Raw genomic sequence first — 10,431 nt, forward strand, 5'->3', positions numbered from 1 at the left:
TCAATTTACAAGCCAAAGAGGAACACTTGCAGTCTATATGCAGATAAATCCCTGCATTCCTTGGGAGGTTGCGGAGAAGCCTGCAGGTTATTCAGCACTGAGGAAAGACATCTGAATTGTGCAGACTGCTGGGGAAGCTAATCCTGCCTCTCCTAGAGAACACTATTTAAACAGTCCTTGTAAGTGGGCAACTTATCACTAACCTTGCAGATGGCAATTATAGTGCACCTCTCAGAAAATGAATAGAGAGCTGTCAGCTCCCAGTGTGCAGGAACCAGCTCCCACATCAGCTGCTAAATTCTTGCCAAAGCTCCTGTCATCTGCTTGGTTCAGGTGTTAGGCAGTCTAATTAATGGAGATCAAGGGGACTTTGTGGAAAAAATGAGTGCACCGAACAGTAAAAGAAAACCCTTTATTAGCAGTGGAAGTGCGTAGACCCTCAGAGCCCTGCTGATTCACAAATGCCATTACATGCAAGTTTGATGTTACCTCAGTGCACAAAAACATTTAGGAAATGAGGTGACGCATGTTACTCATTACAACATCAGCTGTTTCTCAGCTGCTGAAAGATTTGAGTGCTTAAATGTGCTTTTTAAGCCCTTAGATTGTGCTAGCCCTTTGTTCAAGCCCCCTTCCTAGCATTGTCATAGTTATGTCTGCCAGGAGAGCTCTTGTCATGAAGATGTTACAGATGAAGAGGCATTAGAAGCAGGGCAGGTTGGCATGGAAAGGTAGTAAGGTGCAGCTTTACAGCCCCTGTTCAGCACTGTATTTGCACTGTCTTGGAGGAGCTGTACCTTCAGTATCATTTCTAGCCTGCACTGTCCCAAATCCTCACAATGCAGTTTGTTGTTTTTTTGTTGTTTTTTTTAACTGAAAACAATAAATTGGGATGTGTTAGAACCAGCACAGCCAGTTTGATTAGGCAGGTTCTGTGGACAAGAATCCACAGAACAAATGGACCAAAACATTTAGGTATGTTCTGGTTCCATAAGAATTCCTTTGCCTCAGTTCTTCAATAGCTGTATTCACAAGGCTTCACTTCCCACTCACTGAGTGTGTGCTGTGCACTGTCTGCCTTGTATCCATTTCTGCCCATGATTACTGTGGTTTGTATCAAAGGAAGACTCCTCAGTCATGGGTCTCTTTTTGGAATCTCTCTTCAGTAGGAGAATTCACCATCACTCAGTTTTCTCCCCTTTACTTTCAGTGCGGGGGTTGGACGGACCGGCTGCTTCATTGTGATTGATGCCATGCTAGAGAGGATAAAACATGAGAAGACAGTGGACATTTATGGGCACGTCACCCTCATGCGGTCACAGCGGAACTACATGGTACAGACAGAAGACCAGTACAGCTTTATACACGATGCCTTGCTTGAGGCTGTTGCGTGTGGAAACACAGAAGTCCCAGCTAGGAATCTCTACACATACATCCAGAAGCTGGCACAGATTGAAGTTGGAGAGCACGTGACAGGCATGGAGCTGGAGTTTAAGGTAAAGGCAGATGCTTGAATGAGGGCAGTAGTGACTGGGGAAAGTTCTGTATTCCTTATGGGAGCTTTTGTCCCCTTGGCACTCATGCAGCAGGCAAGGAACTTTTACAAGGTTGACAGAAACTCTTCAGTTCCCTGTTAGAGAAGTAATTACGCTTTTGACTTCTGCCACTGCAATTCCCAGGGAGAATGAGCTGTTGCTTGTCTTGTCATTTGGAACCTACACTGAATTTACTCCTTCTTTAGACTGGGTTTTTAAATGTTTTGTTGGGGGAAAGGTGTCACATTCCATCTTCCAGAAATGGAGGACTTGCAAGGTGGAACAGGATGATGGAATGTGGAGGACAAAGTAAACAGGCTGCCATGCGGCCCAGGCAAATGTGGGGCAGTCAGGAATTGAGGTTGTGACTCTGCTTTTGTCTTCAGCGCCTCGCCAACTCCAAAGCCCACACCTCCAGGTTCATCAGTGCCAATCTCCCATGCAACAAATTCAAGAATCGTCTTGTCAACATCATGCCATATGAGACAACACGGGTCTGCCTTCAGCCCATCCGAGGAGTGGAGGGATCAGACTACATCAATGCCAGCTTTATCGATGGCTACAGGTAAGCAGCACTTTGCTGCCTCCCATCACTGTCAGGGTGTGAACTTAGCAGACTGATTTTTGTGTGTGGCTCTGAGGATGTGGAAGGACTAAGGGATGGACTAGGTCATACCAGTGGTGGTCTGTTGTTCTGTCACTTATTTAAGTAGCATACAGCTTGCCCTAGCACTTCTATTTTCCTGTTTTTCAGCCTTTGTATGTGTGCTGCGAAAGTTTTGTTCAAGTCTTGATCCATGACTCAGGTTTGTGCTCTATTTCAGGCAACAGAAGGCGTACATTGCTACTCAAGGGCCCCTGGCAGAGACCACTGAAGATTTCTGGCGGATGCTATGGGAGAACAACTCCACCATTGTTGTGATGTTGACTAAGCTTCGTGAGATGGGGCGGGTGAGTGTGCTCTAAAGGAGAAAGTAAGAGGGAGAAGCATGCGGCACTAGGGCTAACAGAGATATTTATTTTCCCCTGACAGGAAAAGTGCCATCAGTACTGGCCAGCAGAGCGTTCTGCTCGGTACCAGTACTTTGTAGTAGATCCTATGGCTGAATACAACATGCCTCAGTACATCCTACGAGAATTCAAGGTCACTGATGCCAGGGTAAGTGCTGTACAATGTGCAGTCTGCACTTGCAAGGGTAATAGCAAGAAAGGGGTAGGCTGGAGTGGTTCAAACATATGCAGGAGGAGACTAGAGTTAAGGATAGTATGGTTTGGTTGAGGTTGGACTTGATGATCTTGAAGGTCCTTTTTTAACCTGAGCAGTTCCGTGATTCTGTATGGCTTATAGAAAGCAAAGCAGTTTGGCTTGGCCCCTATAAGACTGAGGTGTAAATGCTTCTGGGCTTATCATCAGTGGAGGAGAGATTAGTTGTGATGAGAAACACAATACCCAACCACAGATAAATTGTACTTAAAAATTGAATGTAGTTTTCTAACCTCTGCTCACTAATCACAGTAGTCAGTCACTGTCAGAAATTTGTGTTTTCACTTTCAGCTTATTTGAAACAAATGCAGAAAATACTGTCTCCTCAAACAGCTAATAACAACACAGGCTTGCAGAGGATATTCTTTGCCCTACAGAAAATGTATGCTTCTCTCCTGGTTTCAAGAGGAGCTACGGTTACAACATTCAAAGGGCACATTCACTCAATTTTATATTCAATGTCATATTTCTCTTCCGAGGGAACATTTCAGAACCTTCTGAGACTTGTTTAGTAAACGTAACCCTCGCTCTCAAAGCAGCTTCCTTTGCTATTGAGGTTGTCAGAATTGTAGAACCTGATAATTCTATTTGCAAGGTTGAGAAGGAGGATGCTTTGTCAGTCGTGGTAGAACAAGATTTATCTTCCTGTCAGCTGTAATTCTGACACTATGGCAACTCTTCCTGAAGATTGATAGAGAGGCCATCACCTCACCTTGAATGTTCCTTTGCTGAAGACTCCATCTGTGCAGTCATTGCAGTGGTCGGAGCTTTTAGGACACCTGCCAGGAGTATAGATCTGCACTGACAAGCCAACTCCAAAAATGTCAAGTGCAAGATGAGCAGCTTCATCATTATATATTAATTTCAACACTAAGTTGGTTTGACTTTTTGTGTCCCCTAATGAACTACCAGCAAAACATGTAAGGTGCATGAGGGGAAGGTTGTCTTTTGTATTTCGTAACACAAATACAGCATGTTTTACCTGTTGTTGTTTTTTTCCCCAGGACGGTCAGTCAAGAACTGTTCGTCAGTTCCAGTTCACTGACTGGCCAGAACAAGGAGTGCCAAAATCAGGGGAAGGTTTTATCGATTTCATTGGACAGGTACATAAGACCAAGGAACAGTTTGGCCAGGATGGCCCCATCTCTGTGCACTGCAGGTAGGCATGTATGAATAGAAACATATAATTAATTTGAGGATGCAAAAGAGCAGAAGGAACTAAAATGCTGCAGATTTCTTCCTCCTTTCCCACTCCATCTTTGCAGGCAGATTTTTGAGGTGGCCAAAGATTTTACTTTTGCCAACCCTTCAGTGTTTTCTAACCATATGAGAGAATGAAATGCTGATGCTCTGCAGGACAGGGGAATCAGTGTTAATCAGTATTTTATTGCAGAAAAATTTTAAGTATTTTATTTCTAGTATTAGCCCATATCTAACACTGCTACTCTGGCTTACTGATAGCACGAATTACACTTTCTTCCCCATGGGCAAAAGAAAATTATTTAATATGAAAAGCCTAATGTTACATATTAATAATAATTTTCATACTGAATGCTTTTTTACAGCTACCCAAAGCTGCTGCTGTTGTTTTATTTCTGTCAGTCTCTTAAACACTTTGATGCTGTCCTCTTGGAGGACTGACTGAGGCTTTCCACTTCTAATATGTTTATGTTCATAAGGCATAGCCTTACCACCCTTATATACCCTATCATAACCTCAGCATTCGCAGTCCTGCCCCCAGCAGGGGCTTGGAACCAGGTGGTCTACAAGGTTCCTTCCAACTCAAGCCATTCAATGACACAGGAACATGTCAGTATGTTACAACGTGATTGTAACATATCATTTTGTTCTTTTCCTCTCAGTGCTGGGGTGGGCAGGACTGGAGTGTTTATCACACTGAGTATCGTCCTGGAAAGAATGCGTTATGAGGGTGTTGTAGATATTTTCCAGACAGTGAAGATGCTGCGAACACAACGACCTGCTATGGTGCAAACAGAGGTAAGGTGGAAAAACGGCAAACCCTTTCTCTGTCTCAGCTTAGCAGACCTTTGCAGAGCAATCCCTCAGCTGAGGGGAGGAGACTTTTTGTCTTTCTAATCACATGCAGACACTTAACTGAAGAGTAAGCAAGTCCAGGCTGTACTCCTGACTTTACGTATACTAAGTTTAAAAATAAAAAAGTCAACAATAGGCTTTATTTCATAAAATTTCCTGAAGATTTATCCTAGTCTGCCAGCTTTGATTCTCATCTCATTCTGCTTCTGAAGTAAGGGGCACTCACGTGCCCCTAATCACAACCCACTTTAGCTGCAGGGACAGGAGGGTTGGTGACAGGATGGCTGCTATGTATGAGATGCACAAGCAATAAAGGGATTTCCCTTCCCTGTAGTTCACCACTGTTTGAGAATAAACACGTCTGCGTGTGGTTGCTGCCCAGGTACATGCCAGCTGCTAAGCAGGGCAGGTATCCTGAATTCTTTTAATCTCTGAAGCTGCAGCACTGCTTCTCTTTTTCATTTGCAGGATGAATACCAGTTCTGTTACCAGGCAGCTTTGGAATATCTGGGAAGTTTCGATCACTATGCAACATAAAAAGCCATCTGTTGTGCAGACTCTATCAACCACTTAAGTCCTGGAAGGCCTCTTTTGACCCAGGAGGAGCGCTTGAACTTACAAAACTGAATCAGAAGAAGTACCTTTTCATCCAGACAATGCGTTGGGGAGCAGGGGGAAGGATTGAAAGGAACACCCCTTCAGGAACTCCATGTTGTAGCCTGGACCGTGAAGAGGCAGCTCAGGAGGTTGCTGATGGACTACTTTAAGTGGTGAACTGCTCTTGTTACCTCAAGTGGTGTTCGCTGTGGAGGATGTATGGACATCATCAAAGAGATCCAAAAGCTAAAACACACCTTGCAAAACGTTACCGCTGGAGAAGGGAAGGAAACCGACTTTGGTTACATCATTAGAGTTCAGTTTATTTACTAATATAGTTGGCAGTCTTTAAAGGAAGTCACTTGCAGAATTGAAGGTGTTCTGTAAAAGTTAAGGAACTGAATCTCAACATGTAGGCAAACGTAGGGTCAGGAGTTCTTATAGCTGGAGTCTTAATAACCTCAGTATCAACAGTGGGATGATTCTGGGCTTGCAGGCACCTTGCAAACAGCATTCACTGTGTGCCCCTGCCATGCGAGAGGTTTTATAGCTCACGCTTTGAATACTTAGAACATTCCTCATTTCTTCTAATTCCAAAATTTATTTTTTAGGATATTTAAAATTAGAGAGAGAGAGAGAGAGGAAAACCCAGATCTGGCCATGGCATGGCCCCCTCCCCTTGACACAGTACACAGGCGGAGGTGGCAGCTCTGCTGGGCTGCGTTCACTTCCCTTTTCAGCACATCTAGCTCCAGGGAGGCACTGAGCAGGCAGTGGTGGGACACCCAAGACAGAAAGGCAGCCCCTTTCCCATTCTCTTTGCACATTCACACAACCCCACTTCTGCTGCAAGCAGCTGAGCCACCTCACTGTTCCTGCCACAGAAGGCCAGAAGCATCTCTCTGAAAGGAGCCAGAGAAGCACCCTTAGGACACTTACTTTCTATAGCCAACTGCTTTTTGCTGCCAAACCTTCACCTCTGGATGCAGTGGCTCTCCGGGAGCAATGCAGAGATTGCCTCAGGACTGTCTCCGTACCACTTCACACCAAGCCCGTGGGCACAGCTACGAACAAGCCCTAGCTGTATAAATAACTGGGAAAGATCAAGTAAGATGCATTCAATGGCATATACTGTGAGTGGCTTTCTTTAAAGTATCGATGTAACTGTAACAAGTGACATTACTTTTTTTTTAAATAGTGTATTTTTTCCTTTTTTTTTTTTAAAGACAAAGAATATCAGTCAATGAATTTAAAAGAAAAAAATTGCTTATTTGTTCATATTATGTTCAAAGACAGTCTATTTTTTCACTGTAGAAATGTTACGTGTAATGGCTGTGATATATAAAAATGCAGTGCAAATTGCTACTTCTACATATTGCTTTTCTACCATTTAAAAGGTTTAACTTGCTCATGTAAGAACAAAATGTCCTTTCTGGATTATTTTTTTGTTTGTTTTGTTTAAAATCTCAGACATATCACGTGTCTTCAGAAGTGTGTGAGATCAGCAGGCAGGCCCAGACCTGGTGGCAGTGCCAACCTCCTCCCCTTCAGCTGTGGCCGTGCTGCTCCATCCTACCAGGGCCAGGGGTGAACTGGGAGATTAAAAAAATGCCAGTGTCTTAGGACTTAAGACAAAAATACAGCAGCTTCAGAGCCACAGCACATGTGGGCAAGCACACAGCTTTTAAACATCAGCAGTGTAATGGAGGTAAGAGCCTAACTCTGTCCATGCACTGGTGTGAAGTTATGATAAGTGTAACAGGGGTACAGAACAAGGAATTTCCTTACAGAAGTGCACAGAGGACAGCATGTGTTGGAAAAGATGCACTGCCCAGGACACTGCTTGCCTGTGGCTTTTTTATTTTTCTAGAAGGGGTAATTATTGTCATCCAGTGCTACCCAGAAAACCCCACAACAATCCATTTCCTGCCTTTAAATGAAAAAAAAAAAAACAAAAAAAAACAAAAGGCTTCTTCAAGATTTTACTTCTTATTTGTGTGAAAGTTGCCCAAATTTCTAAGTATGTTGCAGCAAAATCTTACTGGAAGAGTTGGGGTGGGGTGGGGGAAGGTTTTTTTTCTTTGTATGAGAGCAAAGTGCTGTTGCTTTCACACTGTTATTTCAAACTGAAACATTAAGTGGTTTTCATACCACAGTGTATGTAGATATATTGACTTTGTATTAAAGGAAGATTGTCTGAAATGCTGACTGCACCTGTTTGTTGTTAGGAGCGGGCAATGAATGAAGGAGTTGCTCTGTGTAATGCAGCCGCTGCTGGCATATGCAGACAGGTACCAGGTTGCTCTTCCTCTGGTGTGCTTGAGATCTTTCTAAAAACAGACCACTGTTACAAGCCAAACGTGCAGCTGCAAGGAAACAACCTAATTTGGAGAGCATTTAGCAAAACAGCTGCAGTGACACTGGCACATACGTACCATTAGTTTGGGTATCATCATAGAATGGGTTGGAGCAAGGGACCTTTAGGATGGCCCACTTCCAGTCCCTGCAATGGGCAGGGACACCTCCCACCAGACCAGGCTGGTATTTTTCAGGGAAGAATTACACTTACTTTCTCAGAGTGGAAGGTCATAATGGAAGCATGTAGATGAGGCAGATGGAGGTTTCCCTCATTACTGCCAGAGGTTCCCATGGCTGCAGTGAGGGGAATAGTCGAGGAAGAGGCAGCAGGACACAGCTCCTGCACCATCATGGTCAGTGATCACACTTCTATTACCTGCAACACAATAACACAGCAACACTGAAGCATGTAGCTTAGATACATTCAAAATTCTAACATGAGCCATTCAAAACACTAAGTCCATCTGAGCCAGATGTGCAGCTATGAACCAAACCACAGTCCTGTCCTAGGTCTCCCTGACAGTGTACTCAGTCCAGCATGAGCACTGTACTTCTTCCATGTTAAGACAGACAGATAGGTGCTAAGCAGGAAAGCACCGCTGAGAGATGGGAGCAGTGGGCCAATGAGTGTTTCTGCATCAGGTTTCCCCACTCTTGCCTTTATGGATGTGCAGTACCAACACCAGTCTTCCCTACCAGAGCAGCAACAGTAAGTAGCATTTTTGCAACCACTTAAAGGGAAAAGAAAAAAAAAAAGCAAAATATGAATTAACAGAACTGTGGGAGTTGTGAATTCAGGGAATTACATCACCTTCAGAATGCTGTTACTCCACATGATGGAGCAGGTAAAGATTCGAACAACATCAAAGTGATAGCACAGGAATAAGGAGAAGAAAAATAATTATCTCCCTGTTTATAATCACGTCTTGTGTATATGGCTACCCACAGGTGGGTACATAAATAGTAAAGATTTTTTTTTTATTCAATTTCTTGGACTCAAGGGTCTTTTAAAGCACTGAACTCTACATATCTGCAATACTACACAGCACAGGTACCTTTCATAAGCCTTGCCTCAGTCTGTGTGTTGGCTTTGAATATCTCTTATTCTATCACTGAAAATTAGAAAGGAAAAACTGATTTTCCTTTTGAGCGCTGTTCATCAGCTTCTGTACCTCTGTCGTGCGCCCACCTTATCTCCTGCACTCTCAGCAATGCCATTCTCATATCTGTGATGCTGAATGTTCTCATCACTACTCTCCAGTCTCTTCAGTTTTGTTCTGCCCTTTCTTTGAGCTGTGCCACTATCCCCCATGTTGAGCTGCAAACCCCTCGCTGAACAGAACTAAATGCCACATGGAGCATAGAGAATGAGTGACAAAGAGAATTGGAACAGCAGCTGAGAACTAAGTAAATCTCCTCCCTCCCCTGAAATGAAAAAAATAAATACAGTAGAAGGGCAGATAGAGAAGCAAATCCAAAATAAAATCTCACAATGAGACTTAGAACAGTCAGGCTTACAGAAGCTGCAGCAGTCCAGTAATGCTGACTGCAGCAGGGGTGACAGCCCACAGTCCTTCAGCAGCTCCTCTTCTGGCAGATCAAGGCAGATCAAGACACAAGTGTTATTTTGCTAGGAAGAAGAGAATTAAAGTCTTTGCCTTCTGATTTCCATTACATCAGTCCTTGCAAAACTTAAAATGCAGCAGAAGAAACTCGTGGTGTGATTGAGCATAAGTCATCACAGGTTGCAGGATGCCACGGTACAGCTCCACGGTGCCCAGCCATGCTGTGAGGAGTGCATGGAGTGGGGCCTCTTGTTCTCACAGGGTTCTGCATTCAGGCAGTGCCGGTCTGAGGCCTGGCATGCAGTCAGTTGGCTTAATTAAAGCCTATGTGACAGCCCATGAACGCCCATTTTCAGCCAGGCAATTCCTTGTTTCTTATTGATTCACAGATTCTTTTTTAAAGTCTCCCTCTTCTTTTTCTTTAATGTAAGTACTGACAGGTGGCTTTGACAGCATGTTTATTAGCTGTGCTGTACATGCTGGAAGAAATAAATCATTGCAGGTTGTATTTTTACAGAAAAGGACTGTCAGCAAGGCTCTAGGTCTGCACTGTTACCGCTGCAAAGGGCATCTCCCTCAGTCCCCCAAGTTCTCATTTGCACCACACCGGGCAATACCACCTCATGCATCGCATCAAGCTTCATCTGCAAGGGCCTGGCTGGCTGGACTAATTTGCAAAAGCCCCTCTGCCTCTGCACAACCCTAAACCAAGAGCCCCCTTGGTCCCCTGCAGCACAACAAAGACTTTAAAGTAGATGTAACCATAATTTACATTCCAGAGGAAAACGAAAAGCCTTTCTTGGTTTACAGAATTACCCAAGAGGCAAACCAGTTCCCAGGCCAGGAGAAATTCTTCATTTTGCAATACACTTTAATTATACCAAGAGAAGCAGCAACAGAATGAGAAATCAATTCCTTCTCCTAAATAAGATGGTTGCAAATTCCAAGTCGGTAACTGAGCAGATGTAGAATTGAAATGGAAAAAGTAAATACCCAAGCAGGCACTGCGAAAATTGTCTTATCTTAACACGTTCATCCACTGGGAAAGGGATATGGG

General features: G+C 43.8%; 1 protein-coding gene across 16 annotated transcripts in view; it reads left to right on the forward strand.

Annotated features, from left to right (window-relative positions):
• The window catches only part of PTPRS (protein tyrosine phosphatase receptor type S), a 124,269-nt gene extending 116,616 nt beyond the window's left edge, over positions 1-7,653 (forward strand). For all 16 annotated transcript variants that reach the window (XM_090126175.1, XM_090126186.1, XM_090126174.1 and 13 more), the window contains 7 exons: positions 1,211-1,496; positions 1,922-2,100; positions 2,360-2,486; positions 2,569-2,694; positions 3,804-3,958; positions 4,662-4,797; positions 5,323-7,653. In XM_090126175.1, the coding sequence (XP_089982301.1) occupies positions 1,211-1,496; positions 1,922-2,100; positions 2,360-2,486; positions 2,569-2,694; positions 3,804-3,958; positions 4,662-4,797; positions 5,323-5,391 (1,078 nt within the window). In that variant the 3' untranslated portion in view covers positions 5,392-7,653. The remainder of the gene's footprint in view (positions 1-1,210; positions 1,497-1,921; positions 2,101-2,359; positions 2,487-2,568; positions 2,695-3,803; positions 3,959-4,661; positions 4,798-5,322) is intronic.
• The last annotated feature ends 2,778 nt before the right edge of the window (positions 7,654-10,431 follow it).

The sequence above is a fragment of the Phasianus colchicus genome, chromosome 28, assembly GCF_987193195.1.
Source record: "Phasianus colchicus chromosome 28, bPhaCol1.hap1.1, whole genome shotgun sequence".
In the NCBI taxonomy this organism is placed as follows: Eukaryota; Metazoa; Chordata; class Aves; order Galliformes; family Phasianidae; genus Phasianus; species Phasianus colchicus.